This window comes from Calidris pugnax, unplaced genomic scaffold (assembly GCF_001431845.1).
Source record: "Calidris pugnax isolate Ruff unplaced genomic scaffold, ASM143184v1 scaffold351, whole genome shotgun sequence".
Taxonomy (NCBI): domain Eukaryota; kingdom Metazoa; phylum Chordata; class Aves; order Charadriiformes; family Scolopacidae; genus Calidris; species Calidris pugnax.
Window position 1 is genome coordinate 21,533 of NW_015091067.1, and position 21,765 is coordinate 43,297.

At 40.2% G+C, this 21,765-nt stretch overlaps 2 protein-coding genes across 2 annotated transcripts in view; one reads left to right on the forward strand and one right to left on the reverse strand.

Moving 5' to 3' along the window:
* Positions 1-17: 17 nt before the first annotated feature.
* ACAD11 (acyl-CoA dehydrogenase family member 11) overlaps positions 18-21,765 on the reverse strand; it is a 34,056-nt gene continuing 12,308 nt past the window's right edge. Inside the window, exons 13-20 of the mRNA XM_014956944.1 lie at positions 20,690-20,788; positions 8,559-8,625; positions 6,964-7,049; positions 4,159-4,230; positions 3,103-3,257; positions 1,395-1,511; positions 857-966; positions 18-385 (exon numbers count right to left, since the gene is read on the reverse strand). Coding sequence (XP_014812430.1) covers positions 271-385; positions 857-966; positions 1,395-1,511; positions 3,103-3,257; positions 4,159-4,230; positions 6,964-7,049; positions 8,559-8,625; positions 20,690-20,788 — 821 coding nt within the window. The 3' untranslated portion in view covers positions 18-270. The remainder of the gene's footprint in view (positions 386-856; positions 967-1,394; positions 1,512-3,102; positions 3,258-4,158; positions 4,231-6,963; positions 7,050-8,558; positions 8,626-20,689; positions 20,789-21,765) is intronic.
* ACKR4 (atypical chemokine receptor 4) lies at positions 13,636-18,506 on the forward strand. Its single transcript, XM_014956943.1, is given in 2 exon segments — positions 13,636-13,715; positions 16,559-18,506. Coding segments are annotated over 2 exon segments (1,161 nt in total). The 3' UTR covers positions 17,640-18,506.

Here is a 21,765-nt window from a genome sequence, read left to right on the forward strand (position 1 = left end):
GAATAAAGCACTTTAGGCCTGTTAGAAAATAGATTTTATTTAGTGTTATAAAGAACCCAGAGAAATTCTGGTACTTACTTTTAAAAATTTGCAGAATGCCTTGTAAGTCTCTGATTAAGTGTGGTAATTACAAGTAAAAATAGAAAGATTATGTATTGCTTCAAGCTAGAATGAAGATTTTGTATTCATCCACTTTTACCTTAAACATTATTGCACTGAACAAAATCTTTCCTAATTCTCCCATCCCCTGGAGCTGGCTTTATGCTGCCATTAGATTTTTGCAGTCAGTTTCTTGGACTGATCGAGCAGTTCCCACCTTGCAATTGTTGAGAGATGAACTTCGTCGGGCCCATCTGCCAGGCGCAGGGTCCTCATGTAAGCAAACCTGTGTCACAAGAGCTGGGTGAGGGGGAGATTTCAAATCCTGCAGCAGCAGCAGAGCCCGTCCGGCCTCAGGAGTGCGCTGGGCTCCTTGTGCTACAGCAGCCTTTCAGCAAGAGGCTCTTTGAACGCACTAAGATACTGCAGCAAAACCGTCCCGGCAGGATTGAGGTGTGTCAGCTGGGAATTCAGGTTTGCTTCTCCCCAAGGCCATAAAGGATAAGACTGACATCTAAAAACACACCCTCTGCTGCTGATAAAACGTATTTTAGGTCTAGTGCCAGCCTTTTTCTTTTTTCCGTAAGGGTAAAGCATGTAACTGCATTGGAATTTTAATGATAAAAGCAACTGTTCTAATTTTTATAGCTAAAAGGCATACGGACCTTTATCTCGGGCTACCTGAGGTGAAACAGCATGTCCTGATGTTATAAAATGATCTTAAAAAGAACACTTAAAATCTACAGCTTTTACTCACATAAAAGCCAAAGGAAAATCCTGGGAAACTCCGGCTCCACCGCAGACTTGGATGGCACAGTCGATCACTTTGAGCACGGCCCGAGGGACAACCACCTTGGTCATGGCTACCTGGAGTTGGAAGAGACCTCATGTTACCAGGAACAGTTTCATAAGCAACTGGAAATATTTAGCCATCTTTAGCAGAACTGTTGGGTATCTCACAGAACGTTACTTCCTCTTTGGACTGGAGGAGAGCGCTGTTCTCCTGTTCCCTGGGTAAGGTAAAACTCTTTCCAGGAGAGACAGTCACCCCAAACTATCTCGTTGTATTTAGACAAATGAGCTTCTTTTGTTTTTAAATATTTTATATCAGATCGATCTCAAAGCTTTTAAGTGAGACCATGACAACCAAAAGCACATCATAAGACCATCTATTTTCAACATGAAATGGAAAGGATAGCTTACAGCAATAGGTTTTAGCCTATATTTCAACCAGCTGAATGCACAGGTGTGGCATTCCCAAGTCCTAGCATGAAGCTGGCAAAGAAAAAGTTTACCTCTTTTCTTGCTTTTCTGTTGCCCAACATGTCAATCTTGCTGGCTGTTTGTAGGGTAAGGAGTCGAGCCTGTTCTATGCTGAGGCGGCATTCAGCGATCCAGTGGGCAACAACCTCCTGGAGATACCAAAGCCAAGAAGCAGAGAAGTGAGGGAATGCTGCCTGGTGCCACCTGCCCTAAGGAAGGTGTGTGTTCAGTCATTCAGTGACACCGTTGTGCAAATAAAAGCTAGTTTGTCACATGTAACTTAATATGAGGAAAAAAGGAAAAGCTCCTGGTTCTGGCACACTTTCATGCCCTAGTCAGACCCACCACCTGCCAGCCATTTTGCTGAAGCTCTTCAAAGCCTGTGTTGTGCTCCCTGCTTTCCTTTACCTGCCACCAGGACTTGCAGCCATCTCTCTGAGTAACATGTCCTGGTACACAAAAACTGGGGGGTGAAAGAGAAGAAATTTAGGTTCTGTTTAACTTAACTAGGGCTGACAGTGTGTTACAGAGCCAGGCAAACAGCTGCAGGGTGGTGCCTGCTGCGTCTGGCTGTTTGCATTGATGATAAATGATCCAACTGAAGTTATGGTCTTGGCAGCCCTTCCCTGTTCCTCCTAGATAATTCGTTTCTGCAGCCAACATACCAAGGAGGGGAAAAAAAAAAGGAAGTTCCTGTGATGCTTGTCAGTGCAAAAGCCATTCAGAGCCTGCACCAGCCTCGCACACACACTCCTGCCTGGATGTTGGAGCCTGGGCAGCTGCAGGAGGCATGAGATGTGCAGGGTGAAGGCTGGGGGCTCGGCTTAGCTCGTGCCAGCAAAGGTGGCTGAACCTGGGTGGAAATGCAGCTGGCCCCACAGCTGGCCCCCAGGTCTTGCCTGTGGATTCATCAAACATCAGTTTGAACAAGCTTCTGAGAAATGGAGTGTGCCTCATCCAACTCTGATTAACTGTAGGTCATGGTTGTGAATGGAAGTTTGGCAACGCTGTGACTGGAAGATGGATATGTAATATAATTCCTCCTGGACCTGTACAAACAATTTTTTCTGACCTGTGCCAGACACTAATTCAGTTTCCTCTTTCCGTTGCTTTTACTTGTTTTTTCCAATAAGGTCATCCTATCTGTTGGATAAAACTGACGAATGCTTTAAATGGGATAGGTCAACTGCTAAAGCACACTGTCATTCTAGCAAGTGCTCTCTCTTACAAACCAGTATTTCAATTGCAAAGCAAGGAAAGACCAAATATCTCAACATGGTCTTGGTTTGATCTGTACTGTCAAAAGTACTACTACTTGCTCCAAGATGTAAAATTTTTAGTCAAATTTAGACTCTTGAGGGCTTTTGGTAATCATGAACGGAGATGTCTAGGTGACAAATTTGATACAAACACAAAAATGGTGACTTCAGAAACTAGAGAAACAGCAGCTGTATGCCTGAAATAAATACCTGTCCCAAATGATCAGTGAAAGCAGAGAAAAACCCACGGTGACAGTACCTGTAGTCAAACCCAGCAAAGGCTCTCCAATTCCTTTCAAGGAAAAAAATAACCCTGTAACATATGCCTCAGGTGACAAGGGAAAAAAAAAATAAATCACATACTACTGGTTAGGACACACCTATTGCAGTGGCCATTATTAGAGTCACAAGGTTCTGTGTGGGCAAAAGAAAAGGTGATGGCTGGAGCATGTGAATTGAGACAAAGAGGGACCACACTTACATGGTGATAGAGTTTCTTGCCGAAGGTCTCCCTCTGTGCCGCGCGCTGGCACAGTATCTGCAGAGCGGTTTCGGCGGCACCAAGGGACCTCATGCAGTGATGGATCCGGCCTGGCCCAAGCCGACCTTGGGCAATCTCAAACCCCCGGCCCTCACCTGGTTGGAAAGAGAAACAGGCACGTGCAGACTCCTCAATTCCCTCTTGAAATGATCCATGGCTCTGAGCAGAAGTGGCCTCATAGCACCAGAGGCAGAAGGAGGCTGCTTAGAAGTTTATTTTGCAGAATTGATGCTTGTGTATTCCAACTATGTTTACACTGTACACACTATTAATAATACTTACAGGACAAAGCGTGCTCTAAGATTGTTTCTGAGAGGGTTTGATTTACTTGATTTAAATTGAATGTTGCTAATCTTACATCGAAAAATGTAAAAAATCTTATCTATGAGATTTGGTATGAGAATCTGGGGGAAGACTTTGAGCTTTCCAGTTCTTAGGGCTACCCAAGAGAGAAGCTCTTTCAGCAAAATAAAAATAGCAGAGGAAATACAAGGAATCAGGATTTATGTTAAGTAAGTGAGAGAAGTGGAGCAAAGTTTTCCCTGCAGAAGGTCACAGTACTGGCTTGCTCATTCCTTTCTGCTGAGCCTGCAGGCACCCACACTTGGATGGCCATGGACTAGGGCAGAATGCTCTTTTTCAAAGTCTGCAAAGTCTAGGAGAACTGGTTTTGGGGAAAGAACACCACTGACAGTTTCTGCTTTGCTCTACTTCAGGGAAGTGATATTCATGTGATGGCTACAGCTGTCCTGCTTCCTTCAATCACCTTTTGGCTCTGAACAAGTTACATTCAAGCAGCAGGTAGACTGCTAAAGGAAGAAGGGGCTCCCTCTTATGTGTCTTTGAGACAGTGGTTCAACTGACCACAGCATAGGTTTACAACAACAATAAACCACCATTTCATAAAACTTGGTATTGTATGTATGTATTAAAAAGGAATGAATACAGAAACTTCATTGCCATATGTATTAAAAAGGAATGAATACAGAAACTCACCCAGTATTATATTGGAGACAGGTACTCGCACATCATTGAAGTGTATCTCAAAATGTCCTCCATGGATCTCATCTACAGGGATAGAGAAAACACAACAGTGGGGTGAAACAAAGGAGGATAAAAAACACAGGCCTTCAATTCCTACCCCTTTCACAGCAGGGTGAAGCAGAGGAGGATAAAAACACAGGCCTTCAATTCCTACCCCTTTGCCTATATATGCATTTTACCGATGTATTTCATATACAATATTTATCAGTATTACTGCAGCTTCTGAGACTGCGAGCAAATTAATACACATATAAATAAATATAATCACCTACCCAGGTAACCAAAGACTGAGAGAGGTCTTATCAACTTCAGCCCTGGAGTGTCCATGGGAACAATAATCATACTGTGCTGCTCGTACCTGATCGAGACAAAATGCACAAGTAAAGATTAACTCTGAGCTTCCCTTCTGCCCCCTCCCTTCACTTTTTTCATTTTTTTATCAATTTAGCACTCGCAAAAAGCCACTGTTGAGATTTACCTACACGGATTGCAGCCAGCCTGCCTGCCTGCAGTGTGGCATCCCCTATCAATTTAGCACTCGCAAAAAGCCCCTGTTGAGATTTACCTACACGGATTGCAGCCAGCCTGCCTGCCTGCAGTGTGGCATCCATCCTTCAACACACCTTGAATCACTGGTCAACACACAAAAATGGCACCACAACCAACAAACTACTACTTCTGTCACTTTTGTGCAAGTTCTTCTGTATCACCCAGTCCATTTCCTCCCCCCTACACCCTCCCAAGCATTTTTCTTTTTTGTTCTCAAAACATGTTTATCATCATCATCATCTTGGCTTGCCTATAGTTTAGGAAAAGAATCCCCATGTTTAAATTCCTTCTGACTATTGAAGGTCAGCTAGCAGTCACACAGAACTGGAGGTGACGTGCCTGAATCCAGTCTCCAGTTCTAGCAAGTGCGCTATCACGGAAGCCCCTCCATGAACTTCTGTTCAGCTTCAAAGAGCTCAACAGATGCCACTGGAAAAGCCATCCTGTAAGCAAGTTACTGTTTACTTCTCAGTGGAACCCAGCCAAATTTTAAAACTTAAGATAATCATTGGAATTTGGGCTAAAATCCAACTTAGAGATATAAATGCCCAATTCTTTTGTATTACAAGCTGTGTGATTTTAATGGAATCAGTCACAAAGCATTTTATTCATCACTTGCCTAAGCTTTTCTAAAAGGCAATTTTAGTTTGGTAATAAGAGCTGAACAACATACTTATTTTAAACAAGAAGAAGGAATTATAATATTTACACATATAGGAAGAAGTAGGTTGGATTAAAGATGTGCAGTGCTCTCTGCTCACACAACTTCACATAACAAACATCTCACGTTTCAAACTTAAGTTTCTATACCTACAGATAACTTTGTGAAAAATGGGGTAGATGATAACCTGAGGTTGCTGACGTGCTACTTTGTACTCATTCTGTTCAGGGAAGCTCTGAGAAGTTTGGGGTTTATTATCATTTAAGCAAGCAATTCCTGCTCTTGTTAATTGTTTAAGAATTGCTGAAGAATTTCATGACTCTTGTCAATTGTTTTATGAAATAAATTGTAAGCTAGAGGTAGTCGCTGGCTGAACAACTGATGCAGACTAAACATAATGTGACCAAGATGGTGAACCCCCCAAAATTTCCTAATCCAATTAATCCCCCAGCTGGATGAACACTGGAGGTAGTGCAAAGGAGGGAGGGAGGCATGTGGATGCAACTGGCAACAGTGTAAAGGTTGGGAGGCTTCAGTCAGCAGCAGCTGACAGCAAAAGAGGAGTAGGTCAGCAACATTTTTATCTAAACAGACATATGCAAAGGTTTAAAAGTCCCCTGGAATTCAGGAGCACATCCAACAGATCAAGGTAACTAATGGTATTTCACTTAAAATTATTGCAAGCAGTGACCCCTCCAGGAGACAAGTTTTAGGTAACTCTCTGAATCACAGAGGAATCCTTACCTGGATGCTGAGGAGTTTTTGGTTTTGCCCATTACAATTGCAACTTTGCAATTCGGGTTCCCAGCACCTTAAAAAAAAATTAATTTTCAATTAAAAAAAATTTCAATGTAGAATCAAATGAAGTTTCATGCAAATAAATCTTACGCTCTTCCTTTCGTGATCCAGGAGCAAAAGCATGCGATCTGCCTCTGTGTTTATGCTCTGAGTAATCAGACTGCAACAAAAGACATCTTAGTGCTTAAGGGAATTGACTTGTGGGGAAGGGAAACAATGAAAAGCCAAACATCCAACCCCTCCCGGATCCAGCTCCATCATCTGTTCCTATGAAGAGAGAACAAGAAGGTACTTGAACTGGAATCTAATTATTTGTGTCTCCATCATGGCTAAGCAAATAAGCGTGATGCAGAAGCACACCTGAAGGTAAGATCCTGCCATTTCAAAAGCACAACTTCTCAAAACTATACAGACTTGGAGGATCTGTATGGGAATGAAATGCCAACCCCATTAAAACCAAATTATACAAATAAGGCTGTCAAAGGGTTACAATGATGAATTTGCTACTACTTCAGCATAACTTCTCTGGAATGAAAGTTTTTTCCCCCCTTTATGCAAATGACTTTAATTTGCACTTCAAAGAAAGATCTGAGCGGAAATCATTACCTGAAAATAATCTGCTAGCATTTCAAGCCACTGATAACATTATTTGAGGCATGTCCTAAAGAAAATTCAACTGTTAATTAAAATGTCATCCTATTTCTAAGAGCCTTAATCCTCACTGTCTTTTTATAAATATAATCACCTACCCAGGTAACCAAAGACTGAGAGAGGTCTTATCAACTTCAGCCCTGGAGTGTCCATGGGAACAATAATCATACTGTGCTGCTCGTACCTGATCGAGACAAAATGCACAAGTAAAGATTAACTCTGAGCTTCCCTTCTGCCCCCTCCCTTCACTTTTTTCATTTTTTTATCAATTTAGCACTCGCAAAAAGCCACTGTTGAGATTTACCTACACGGATTGCAGCCAGCCTGCCTGCCTGCAGTGTGGCATCCATCCTTCAACACACCTTGAATCACTGGTCAACACACAAAAATGGCACCACAACCAACAAACTACTACTTCTGTCACTTTTGTGCAAGTTCTTCTGTATCACCCAGTCCATTTCCTCCCCCCTACACCCTCCCAAGCATTTTTCTTTTTTGTTCTCAAAACATGTTTATCATCATCATTATCTTGGCTTGCCTATAGTTTAGGAAAAGAATCCCCATGTTTAAATTCCTTCTGACTATTGAAGGTCAGCTAGCAGTCACACAGAACTGGAGGTGACGTGCCTGAATCCAGTCTCCAGTTCTAGCAAGTGCGCTATCACGGAAGCCCCTCCATGAACTTCTGTTCAGCTTCAAAGAGCTCAACAGATGCCACTGGAAAAGCCATCCTGTAAGCAAGTTACTGTTTACTTCTCAGTGGAACCCAGCCAAATTTTAAAACTTAAGATAATCATTGGAATTTGGGCTAAAATCCAACTTAGAGATATAAATGCCCAATTCTTTTGTATTACAAGCTGTGTGATTTTAATGGAATCAGTCACAAAGCATTTTATTCATCACTTGCCTAAGCTTTTCTAAAAGGCAATTTTAGTTTGGTAATAAGAGCTGAACAACATACTTATTTTAAACAAGAAGAAGGAATTATAATATTTACACATATAGGAAGAAGTAGGTTGGATTAAAGATGTGCAGTACTCTCTGCTCACACAACTTCACATAACAAACATCTCACGTTTCAAACTTAAGTTTCTATACCTACAGATAACTTTGTGAAAAATGGGGTAGATGATAACCTGAGGTTGCTGACGTGCTACTTTGTACTCATTCTGTTCAGGGAAGCTCTGAGAAGTTTGGGGTTTATTATCATTTAAGCAAGCAATTCCTGCTCTTGTTAATTGTTTAAGAATTGCTGAAGAATTTCATGACTCTTGTCAATTGTTTTATGAAATAAATTGTAAGCTAGAGGTAGTCGCTGGCTGAACAACTGATGCAGACTAAACATAATGTGACCAAGATGGTGAACCCCCCAAAATTTCCTAATCCAATTAATCCCCCAGCTGGATGAACACTGGAGGTAGTGCAAAGGAGGGAGGGAGGCATGTGGATGCAACTGGCAACAGTGTAAAGGTTGGGAGGCTTCAGTCAGCAGCAGCTGACAGCAAAAGAGGAGTAGGTCAGCAACATTTTTATCTAAACAGACATATGCAAAGGTTTAAAAGTCCCCTGGAATTCAGGAGCACATCCAACAGATCAAGGTAACTAATGGTATTTCACTTAAAATTATTGCAAGCAGTGACCCCTCCAGGAGACAAGTTTTAGGTAACTCTCTGAATCACAGAGGAATCCTTACCTGGATGCTGAGGAGTTTTTGGTTTTGCCCATTACAATTGCAACTTTGCAATTCGGGTTCCCAGCACCTTAAAAAAAAATTAATTTTCAATTAAAAAAAATTTCAATGTAGAATCAAATGAAGTTTCATGCAAATAAATCTTACGCTCTTCCTTTCGTGATCCAGGAGCAAAAGCATGCGATCTGCCTCTGTGTTTATGCTCTGAGTAATCAGACTGCAACAAAAGACATCTTAGTGCTTAAGGGAATTGACTTGTGGGGAAGGGAAACAATGAAAAGCCAAACATCCAACCCCTCCCGGATCCAGCTCCATCATCTGTTCCTATGAAGAGAGAACAAGAAGGTACTTGAACTGGAATCTAATTATTTGTGTCTCCATCATGGCTAAGCAAATAAGCGTGATGCAGAAGCACACCTGAAGGTAAGATCCTGCCATTTCAAAAGCACAACTTCTCAAAACTATACAGACTTGGAGGATCTGTATGGGAATGAAATGCCAACCCCATTAAAACCAAATTATACAAATAAGGCTGTCAAAGGGTTACAATGATGAATTTGCTACTACTTCAGCATAACTTCTCTGGAATGAAAGTTTTTTCCCCCCTTTATGCAAATGACTTTAATTTGCACTTCAAAGAAAGATCTGAGCGGAAATCATTACCTGAAAATAATCTGCTAGCATTTCAAGCCACTGATAACATTATTTGAGGCATGTCCTAAAGAAAATTCAACTGTTAATTAAAATGTCATCCTATTTCTAAGAGCCTTAATCCTCACTGTCTTTTTCTTTAATGGTTTCTTAGTACCAAAGCATGCTCTCATTCCTTTCAAAGTCTCAAACAGACAACAAAGCTAAAGAAAAGGCAGCAGGATTATACCTGATGTATGTAACAATCAGTATTTTTTTTATTGCTATCTCAATGCAGAAGACAAGCTTCGCAGAGATTTAATTCAAGATTTGATCTGTATCATCTCTGTTTGTTTTGAGGTCAGAAACAAAGACGACTTTTTCTCTGGCAGCTCTTATCACAAGGTTTGGGAGTCTCTGGTTTAGACAATACAACCACCTGCCTTTGAGCTGAGCTACTTCCTCCTAAGAACAGCCACTGTGATGGCCGGGAAGCTGGAGAGATTTATCTCATGCTGATAAAACACTGCCCATTTTGAGGGTCAGACTGCTGGCTGTTTACTTTCTTCTTTTGCAATTCACCCATTGTTTTCAAAGTGGAAAGTTTTTGGGGGGCCTGTTAGCTGTAAAATGCTAACGAGCTGAAATATCCGAGTGAAAACCTGAAATATCCAAGTGAAAACCTGAGGTGGGGAGGAATAAACCAGCTTGGAAAAAAAGAAAAGTAGCTCTCAAACAGTTGGCACGTTTGGGCAACTGCAGCAAGTGGATGACCAACCCCAAAACAACATAATTTATGCTCTGCAATGTACTACCCTGAAAAGAGAAGTGCTATAACCCTCAAGGGGTATTTGACTCTTCCACAGAAGGCAAAGAATTGCACAAGGGGTATTTTCCAAACCACATTTTTCTTGAAGTGAGGTTTACAACAAAAGACATTTCGACTTCCTGGAATCCCTAAAAAACCCTGTTTGTAAACAATCCTCAAGTTACCTCCCTGCTTCACAAAAAGGTAAATTTCACTCTGTTTTACAAAAAAGAAAATCAGAAGAAGCTTCCGCAGTGAACATAGTAAGGACTTCACTAACAACTACACATCTGGTTAGATGCTCTAAATCAGGAGTACAAGTTTCTGGAAGGCAAATGAATACCTCCATTTCATATGTACTTCTTGCCATCTGACTACAGCAAAGGCAGGCAGATTCCTGGCCTTTCCACTCCTTAGACTCTGAAGTTCTGAAAATCCAAGACAAATTTTACACAACTTTGACCCGTAAATACCAGAAAGGAGTTCTGGCCTAATGCAAGACTGTGAAAGACTCCAGTGCTTTGGAAGAAACACAGACTGTCTAGATGGAATAAATCCCGTATTTTGAATAGCATTTTAACATTAGTTACAGAATTCAAAGAAGCTGCTGGAGGATGGGGGGAAGAATCATAGAAGCCTGTCATTTTGGCAGAATTCAGAAGTAGTTTTGCAATAAACTCACACATGAACAAATAGAAATAGTAGAGATTGTAGAAGGTCAGTTTAAAGCATATTTCCATATTAATAAGCTTTTTAATATATATGTCAGCACAACCTAGCCAGAACTTTTAAACCACAATGCTGCTACATTGGGAAACATCGCAATTTTAACTACTGTATTATAATTTTTAACTCTTCATGGCACTCGCATAGGCAAAAACAATGATATTTTAAAAAGTGCTTGGAGGATTGGGTTGATCACAATCCTAGCAGAATTCTGATCTTTGCTATCAGGGGGTATAACATGCTTAAGAGTACTGACCTTCCCACAACCAATTTAGGTTCTTTTTGGTGGTGAGTACTAAATGTGGCACAGACACAAACAGAACAACCTTTACTTACAGAAGCTGCCATATAACCTGGTTTCAGAAGGCAATAACACTTAATTCTGGCAATCTAGTTATCTGTTTTTCAGTGTACAGCCTTCAAATTTTTGGCCTAGATGACTAAGGCAGCATAATCTACCACTTGAATGCCCAGAAAACCTATGACTCTTGCCACGTTGGCTGTTGCACCGGTGACCGTGATGGGTTACCTCTCTCTGCTAAGGATCAGGGGTCTGTGTGACCTTACAGCCTTGGCAGCTTCCTAGAAAGGCACTGATGAACACATGTTCTGGGCTCTCCTACAAGAATAAACTGGACCAAGTAGCGTGAAGGGCAGTAGGATATTGATTACTGTAATATGGGGATCTTCTAATGGAGAAAAGTGGATGCCCCAAGAGCCTGCAATAACTCCTACCCACTAGCACAATGTATTCCATAGTTTTATCTCATCTTCTCCACATAACACTGCTGGCCATCTGGTTCACATAAGACAAAGACTATAATGTAGCTGTGAGCAAATTGGCTAAAACCAGCAAAGACAATACTGGGGTTCAGCAACTAATCAGCAAGGACTACCCTGTGGCTGTTAGTCCTTCCCAGCCAGAGCTCACGGTCTCAGATGGTACCAGTGAGAACAGCTGCTCTCAACAACATGCAGGAACAGTTTTTTCCTCATCTTCATTCCACTTTTACACAGCCACAAGAGCTTCTTAGTTAAACAAGATCCTTTGTCCTTGTGCATTCCCTTTTACTTATTAAACACCTTTTGTTATTCTTGAGCCTATAGGGCTATAATGAAATCTAGTATTGCACACGGTATTATTTCTGTACCCTGACCGGAAGGTTCTGTCCTCCTTGCACCCTGCAAAGTTCCAAGGAGCTGAGGTCCTGTAATAAACAGCACAGGATTTACACAAACTGCCTTCCTACAGCCTGCCCACAGGACCTCTTAGGCACTGGTAACACAACCATCTTTTCTGCAGGCAACACACAGAGACATTCCCCCAGGAGCTTTCTCAGTTCTACCCTGACTATTCTATCTTGTTGGGACAATATTGAGGCAAAGCCCATTCCAAACTTACTCTTCATAAGAATGAGTTTCACTTATTATTCATATGATTCACTTATTTTTAAGAGATATAGCTCAGGCCTCTAAGCAATGGCATGACTAGCAAGAAGCAGACATGCTGGAAATAACCCAAATGTCTTATCTGCCACTGTGAAAAACACCACTGAACTGCTGCGATAGCTCGAGATGAAAACATTGCAGAAATATGCACAAATATTGCAGCATTCTTTCTCTAGACTTCAATTCAACTCCCAACCCATTCTTCTTCCTCATTGTGAATGCAAATGAGGGTAGAAGCATGTGGAAAACATCTGCCCGTTACATTCTTAGCTGCCCATTTTGAAAAACCTTTCCTTTCACATATTCCAAAATAGTTTAATCACAGACAGATGGCCAATCCAGCCGTGGCAGGTGCATCAGTTTAGTCAGTGTGCCAAAAAGCAACACCTGACCTCTGCTCTGCTCAAAATCTCTCTCTCTGTTGCCTGGCATCAAAATTGCATTTACTGAAATCCATAAGACTGCTACAGGGTACAGAATCATTCATACAAAACAAAAGCCCTGGAAGATGATGGAAGGCTCCTGCACAAGAGACCAATTTGAAGCTGTAGACATTGTGGAAATTTAATATCCAGTCATTTTAGGAATTCTTAGCCCAGGTAAGTCCATGCCTCAGTGCAGAAATATTAATGTCAGCATATAAATTGCAGAATTTCTCCATCTGCCCTTTCCTTAAGAGTTTCGACTCTTTGTAATGCAGACGACACACTGCAAGTGGAAGAAACCTCCTGAATGGAATAGCATCTTTTTCTTTTTCTTCTGCAGTATGTCTGCCTGGCTTGCAGTTCCTGTAGAAATATTATCAAACACTAACTTGATTATGAGTCTGACTGGAAACATTCAAGTCTCTGAGAACTCTCCCCCAGTGTGCAGACTCTGCTTATACTCTGGTTAACAATTTACCACTTGCTTTCACATATTTTTCCCTATCATCTTCCTACTTTTGTTCAATATCTCATACCAAAAGAGCAACCTCCTCCATCTTACAAAACACAAATTCATCTTCCTTTTGTATCCCCTGAAAAGTTACCTAAAAATTATATATAAGGATATCTTAAAACCTTATATAAGCAGCCATCAAAAGCACAGTAGTGTCCCGAGGAAAGAATATAGTGATGTCCTACAGGTAACTCTGCCCCAGACACACCTACCCCTCTTTCTCTCCTTTTCAAGTTTTAAATGTGTGATTTCATAAAAGCCTTTTAACTGTGTAAAAAAAAACCCCACATTTGGACTTCCAGGAATAAAACAAACAACAACAACAACAGTGAAATAGTAAGAGACTCTTGACCTTCCAAAGAACGCTGGCATCCTGGTTGGAACAGGGAGGACCATAGGAAACATACGTGTTCAGCAGAAGTTTCCAGGAAAGCAGGATTATTTATTTCTTTATTTTAAAACTGGAAAGTCAAAATGAAAGTGCAACTAACTGCCAGATGAGGGTGTGGTGCTTGAAGACAAAATGCAATGTGTCAGACAAATTCAGATCATTTCACTGAAGCACATCTCAATTGCAGGACCTGCTACTAGTCTGCTGACAAAAGAAGGTTAGTTTTGTTTTAATACTTACTACTCTGTATATTAATTGTGATATACTTACTTATATAAAGAAGAATAAGGATTTGCTCTTAGTTAAATTGGCTTTACAGGGAGACAAAACTTCACTAAAGGCACATCCTCATTTCCAGTCTTAAAATTTGATTTGTTCAGTAGTAATTAAACAGAATACTGCTTAATTTATTAAAGAAAAAATATGTCTGTTTAAAGAGGGGATATTAGCTTCATCCAACAGGCATTCATCCAATCCTGTGTTAAGTTTAAACACACAGAAACACTAAATTTGTACCTAAATGGAAAGCTGGAATAATAATTCTGCAAGAAAACATGCAAAGCTGTCTTTTAATATACCTCCTAGAAAACAGGATTTGAAAACAGCCAACGTTCTGAACTGTCGGGGCACTTGTGGGCAGTTTTGTATGTGCTAAGTTTCCTTTCTGTGCATAACATCCTGAGCAGTCCCCAGCTGTCAGACACGGTGTCCCCACGGCACTTTGATTCTGTAAGAAATTCCCCGTGGCCACAGGGCGGCTCGCTGCGTGGGACGGAGACTGAACTGAGCCTGTTCCCCCGCTGCGGAGCCGTACGGCAACTTGATGCAATGGGCAAGAAACAACATTCTGAATAGGTGTGTTAGCCAAAGCAGAACTGTGCTTTTAAGGGAGAAATATCAATTGCATTGGAGATAATTTTGTTTCTGTCAAGAACTCAGGTCAGCCAAAAGCATCTCAGGCAGCAGGGCATGTTCCTCCTCACAGCTGTGTGATACACAAACTTCCTGAAGTTTGCACTGAAATACTGTTTTGCCTTCAAGCAAATTTGCCAGTGATCCAACTTGATTAAGCATTCCCAGGTGGATTCTGCAATAAGTGTTTAGGACCTCAACCAAATCTGCTCAGTTTAATTTTCTTCTAATCTTGGCTAAGTGGATTAAACTCTCCCTGCAGCAGTTTCTCTTCTACTGAAAGAAGATACATCTGCTGCTGCTGTCTGAACCTCTCTGCAAAGTACTCTGAAGCTGCAGATGACCCTTGCTGAAAAATCCTACCAACAGCTCGTTAGGCATAGACTAGACATCCCTTGTGGAACTAATAAATGGAATTACTGTATCTTTCCATTCTGCGTTCCTCATTTAGGGAAGTATAAATGACACATTACAAGACTTAAAATAAGAGTCATCATTGTTTAAAGTTTAACAGGAAGTGTTTTGAAATGTTAACAGAATAATCCACAGTCATTAAGGATAAAGCCAAATCAATTTCTAACTAACACACTTTTAAAACAATTTAAATAGCAGATTCACTGAAAAAAAAAGAAATTAAGCAAAACCAGAAATTATTGATGTCTTCCTATTTAATTGGTCTGCATCCCTGAATATGAGATCTATCAGTAACTTTTTTCACCTGGTAGACAGAATATATTAATATTTTTTTTAAGAGCTAATGTTTATAATAAAGGTTTGGCAACCCTTCATTTAAACTCTTGTGTAAAAACCAAAAATGGTATTTGAAGTTTTTTCAAGCTTGAAAAAGCTCTGGGGCAGAATATCAGATAAGAATCTGTTTTCAGTAACATTGGCCTCAAATTCTGAAACATTGCAGATGATGAGAAAGGGGGAATGTGATTTTTATTCCCAGCTACTTTTTGATACTGCTTTTAAGAAATCCTAATCCCATTTATTTCAAGAAAATAGGGCACTGCAGAACTGTAGTTTACAATGGAAAAAAAAAAATAATCAGCAAATCAGTCAATGAACACAATTACAGGAAAAGAAGAAAATACTGTAGGACGTGACTTGCTTAAGACAGTCTGAAGATAAGAACACTCAAACTTCAACCCTAAGCTGGCAGTTAGAGTACAGCCTTTGTGCTTACGGAGTAAATCTCTCATGAGATAGCACTTGGAAAAACAGCAGAGCTTCTGAGCTGTTTGGGTACTTGTGGGCAGTTTTGTATTTGATAAGATTCCTTCCCGTCATAACATCCTGAGCAGTCTCCAGCTGTAAGATGAAGTGTACCCACAGCAATCTGATCCTGTAAGAAATTCCATGTGGGCATGGCTCGCTGTGTGGGAAGGAGACTAAACTAAGCCTGTTCAACTGCTCTTCTGCAACTGACTGCACCGCTGTGCTTTATGTAATGGGCATATATATATGTGTGTATATTGCACTCATGTCTCAAATTTGCCAAAATTTATGATAGCAAGATGTTGCACTCATATCTCAAATTTGCCAAAATTTATGATAGCAAGCACAGAATACTACTGCTTGCCTCTCAGCTTCAAGCTGTTAGTATTCCTTATCCACTCTATTGTAATAGCATTTACAGCCTTGAACTGGTACTCCTTTGCTTTGCAGAGGCTGTAGAGAGGAAGGTGTCATTTCAAACCTATGAAGGTACAGAGAAATTTATTTTGCAATGCAATAGCATCAAACGTAACTAAGTCAGAGCAGTTTAAGCAATGATGGCTCATCAACTGAAATGTGGAAACCAGTGAGGTGCACTCCAAGTATCTTGCAATCTCAAACAGTGAGGTTAATGAAAGCATTTCAGTTGAATTCATTTTATTTTTCATTGCATATACAATGTCAGTTACCCATTTCATGTGAGAATTTGTAATGGTCTGGTCTGCCTCCATCACTGTCTAGGTCTGCTTTGATTATTTACAAGTGTATTCTCAATATCCAAATTCTTTAAACTTGAGAAGTATAAACAATCCTGACCAACGGGTTTAGGTTTCAACAAAAATTTTAAAACTTAAAACCAGTATTATAACTTTAGTGTTCCCTACTCCTCTGCTTTTTTTTTTTTGTGTGTGTGTGTGTGTCTTGTAGCATTGCCATGAGCTGGGATATGAATAACTCGACTGATTACTGGATTGAGGATGAGGAGAATCATCTCAACTCTGGTATAGATTACAATACATATGAGCTCCTCTGTGAAAAAAGTGATGTGAGAAATTTCACTAAATTATTCCTCCCTGTATTCTATGCATTGGCTTTCACTGTTGGAGTGGCTGGAAATTCATTAGTGGTTGCAATTTATGCCTATTGCAAGAAACCGAAGACTAAGACAGATGTGTACATCATGCATCTAGCCATTGCTGATTTGCTTTTGCTCTTTACACTCCCTTTTTGGGCTGCAAATGCAGTGCAGGGATGGGAACTTGGAAACTCCATGTGCAAGCTCACTTCTTCTCTCTACACCATGAATTTCAGCTCTAGCATGCTGCTCCTGGCCTGTATCAGTGTGGATAGATACAGGGCCACTTCCAAATCCCAGGGTCAGAGAAGAATTGGTAAACGCTGCAGTGGTACCTGCATCTGTGTCTGGCTATTTGCCATTTTCTTCAGTATCCCTGAACTGATATTTAATGAAGTCAAGAAACACAACGACAGGAATGAGTGCCTTCCTGTATTCCCAATGAACATGGAAACAGTCTTAAAAGCAACCATTCAAATCCTGGAAATCATCCTGGAATTTCTGCTTCCCTTCCTAGTAATGCTGATCTGCTATTCTGCTACTGCTCGAGCAATCTTTAGATCTGCAAACACTAAAAAATCTAGACCTTTCATGGTTCTGCTGGCAGTAGTGGCTACTTTCATTATTACCCAGCTACCTTACAACATCGTTAAGTTCTGGCGAGCCATAGATATCATCTACATGTTGATTACCGACTGCGATACAAGTAAAACCATCGATGTCGCGCTCCAGGTCACCAAGAGCATAGCTTTGTTTCATACCTGCCTGAACCCTCTTCTCTACGTATTTCTGGGTGCCTCTTTTAAAATGCATATTATGAAAATCGCAAAAAATTATGGACACTGGAGAAGACAACAACAGAATGGAAGACCTGAAGAAATTTCTATGAATTATGAAGATCATACTGAAGAAACAATTAGTTTCACTATATAGACTCTCCATTACTTTTATTATCTTCTATAACCAGGGGAACTATTTACTAATTCTGGGGGCATCATTTCAACAGCTGTTTCTCTGCAAGTGAACTTTCAGATTAATTTCTGAACCTGCAGACTAGCGAAGTGGACCATGCTGATCACAATTAAGCATCAAGCAAGAATACTGGAATGCCTAGAAACAACTAGAGATATCTACTACAAAAGGAAAAGAAAAGAAAAAAGAAAACACAATAAAACTCAAACACCTAAAAACCTGCAAGATTTAAAAGTGTCACAGTACAAGGCAATTACATAGCTGTGTAATGAGCAACCTGTACATGTCTAAACATCTAATTAAAACAGAAAAGAAAAACCATCAGCAATAATACAGCAGTAACTTTTGTACCAAAAGTTAATAATCTTGTGTTCCTCCAGCTATTTTGTACAATTTTAGAACATTTGTCTGAGTTCCAGTTTTTTCCCCTCAGCTATCATTCAACAGATACCGTTGCAGCTTGAGATGAGATACCAGTTCCTGGCTGAGAATTGCTGGGGGGCACGGGCGGGGGGAGATTCGCTGTGTGTTTCCACTTAATGTATAGCAGCAACAACATCCTCTACAAAAAACTGCAACTCTTTCTCTGTAACTACCAAAAATGACCTTTCATCTTTCCTTTCCTGCTCACCCTAAACTATTTTACATGTCAAATATAAGAAGTGCCAAGGTAGTGCAGCCAAAGCATTAGCAGAAATGTAAGGAAAAGTTAAGTTAATCTTCATATACAAAGCCTGGAATTTCTAGTCAGAATTTGTAAGACGAATCAAACACTGCAATAACTGTATCTGCTAAAATATATGGAGACAATAAAAGCCAAGAAGTGCACTGGCTGTCATTTATTCTTATCTTTATGTTTGTTTTGTTTTAATGGGTATTGACATCTCTCCTCACAGGCATTTACCAACCAGCAAAGGCTAGAGGCCTTGGTTGATGAATGAGAGAGGTTCTCACCCTATATGGAGTTCATAGTTGGTGGGATTTACAGTTTTTCCCACTAAGAGGTACCGAAGCTGTCCCCTGCCACAGTGCTGGCAAGAATTCCAGGAAAACAGCAGTTTTCCATAAGTCTCTGGAAGCATTTGAAATATATTGACATATTAGCTTTCAATATGAAAAAAGTGGTATTGGAGCATACTGTCCCGTGGGCTCTGACAAAATGCCTCTTCTATGGCTTATGAAAGCCAACAAGAATTTCTCATTTTTAGGCATTGTTCCTAGTTACACAATTATGGACTGGAAGAAAAAAATCTAAAATGTCAGACAAGAAACGACAGTAGCATAAACAAGACACAAGCCTCTTGTCTCTGGATGACAACAGCTTACAGAATTTCTGCCCAGTATTTTGAGAAATACTAGGGTGTGAATGGGCAAGTCAGAAGTGTTTGGCAGATGGTCTACACATACGTCATAAATCTGACATATTTAAGCCTTACTGGATTTACTGTCGACATGCAAAGCACCCAGCAGGCAGATCACAGTAAGAAACTCCAGTTCTTCCATGAAACAACTTGATTCCTTACATGTGTGATTTATGATCTGTTGTCACAAATACAGAATGTTTGCACCCAGAGTGACATTCTGACTGGGCGGTCAGGCTTCTGGAATTCCCAAAGTCCTAATGTTCTGCTCAGAGTAACAAGGAAAAAAACACACCAACCAAAAAACCAAAAACCAAAGCAAAGCAAAGCAAAAAACCCCACCCCACAAAACAGCCAGGCAGAAAAAGAGACTCTGACCAAGGCAGAACTGCATGTATGTGTTTCTCAAACTTGTTGAAATTCTCAAATACCTTTTGTGCTTCTGTCTTCACGCGAGTCTGTCCTCATTATTTTTGATAGAAATAAAACAAACCAAATCATACTTACTGTCTTATGTTTACTCTCCTTTTTATAATAACTAATTTTAGGAATAATATTTTGCGTGTGTGACCTCCTACAAACTTTCCCATTAATTCCTTAGGAACTGCAATGCACAGCTGAGACACAGACCCAGAGCAAAGGGAGCAGCCAGCAGTTAAGTGACACTCTCAGGTCAAAAGACAAAATACCATTCCTCCTTTTGCCACCAGTTTTGCAGTACTAGAGAAGAGAGCAAGCCCTATCTTCTGGTGAGTCTAGGTATTGCACAAGCATATTATCAGTAGGCAGCTGCCACACTCAAATGTACCTAAATTAAACATTCAATTCTCACTCTAGTTCATAACTCAGTTTGTGTAGCTGGCTTCCAAACTCCCAGGGAATGATGATTTTCAAGTCGCTGTCATGTATGTTCTGCTAAAAAAGTAATAGCACTACAATATCAGGGACATTTACCCCTTACAGTCTAATCCATTTTCTGGGAAGTACAGTGTAAGAAAATTACCTCTAACAGTCAGTCTAACAGCATCACAGCCAAATTTTACTGGAACTATACTGTGTGCTCAAACCTCACACACAAACTGCCAAAAACAGCTTCATAAAAACAAAGTTTAAAGAATATGGCCATAAATGTGTAAATTACCTGATGGAAAGAGGTAATGTTTACAGAACAATAGTTGCATTCATTCTGTGAATTAAATTCAGAGGTTCTAAAAAGAGCCCAAAAGCCCAAATTGGATTTGAGTCTTGGACTTTGCCTCACAGAACAGAAGTTCGATCCATCTCTTTCTGTTGTTTTACATTCTACTATTTCTTTACCCAAGAAGAGAAAACTGTCCATCTCAGAAATGGAGCACAAATATTTTTGCTTTATCAGTTCTTGGAAAGAATTTTAGACTTAGCCATTCTTATTCAGGGTTTCCTTACTTACCGCTGCTCCACCACTTCTTGCCGTTGATGACGTAACTGTTCCCATCTCGCTCAATGCTGCACTGCATATTGGTGGCATCACTTGAAGCCACATCAGGTTCTGTGTTAAAGAAAAAAAACAAAACAAACCACTGGATTAAATACACAGGTAGTACTAACACCACAAATATAGGGATCTATATATACTCTGGAGCCATTCTTATTTAGGGTTTCCTTACTTACCACTGCTCCACCACTTCTTGCCGTTGATCACGTAACTGTTCCCATCTCGCTCAATGCTGCACTGCATATTGGTGGCATCACTTGAAGCCACATCAGGTTCTGTGTTAAAGAAAAAAAACAAAACAAACCACTGGATTAAATACACAGGTAGTACTAACACCACAAAAAAACCAAAACAAACATTAAAATTAAATACACAGGTAGTACTAACACCACAAATATAGGGATCTATATATACTCTGTTGACAGTAACACTGGTTTGCTCCCAGTAGAAAAGCTGTTTTCAGAATCTTGTTCTGCTGGTGATCAAAGGCTTTCTATTTTCTAACAACCTGTTATTCATAGCCAGTTTAAACTTACTTCTTCTTGGGTTCAGAATACTCTTTATACTCCACAGCCTTCCTCCTTCCCTGATGTTTTAAAATCCTTTCCCCTTCCAATGTACTTACAGGTAACAGCCATATCTCTCCTTAACTTTTTATTTACCCTATGCTTTTCTCCAAAATACTTTTGTGATGGTTTATGAAACAGATTACACAAAGCAGCTGCCAGCAAATTGTCATAAATATAGGGATCTATATATACTCTGTTGACAGTAACACTGGTTTGCTCCCAGTAGAAAAGCTGTTTTCAGAATCTTGTTCTGCTGGTCTTCAAAGGCTTTCTATTTTCTAACAACCTGTTATTCATAGCCAGTTTAAACTTACTTCTTGGGTTCAGAATACTCTTTATACTCCACAGCCTTCCTCCTTCCCTGATGTTTTAAAATCCTTTCCCCTTCCAATGTACTTACAGGTAACAGCCATATCTCTCCTTAACCTTTTATTTACCCTAGGCTTTTCTCGAAAATACACTTTTGTGATGGTTTATGAAATAGGTTACACAAAGCAGCTGCCAGCAAATTGTCATCAATTATTGATTGTAACAGGAAAGATTCTTCCTCTCCCTTTTCACCCATAACTTTCTCTGTAAGCCATTTTCTTTAAAGCAAAAGCATCTGTTTGCTCTTGGCAAACACAGTGAAATGGAATTTGCAAAATAAAGGTCCAGCTCGGCCAGACTGAGTTGTCTCAATT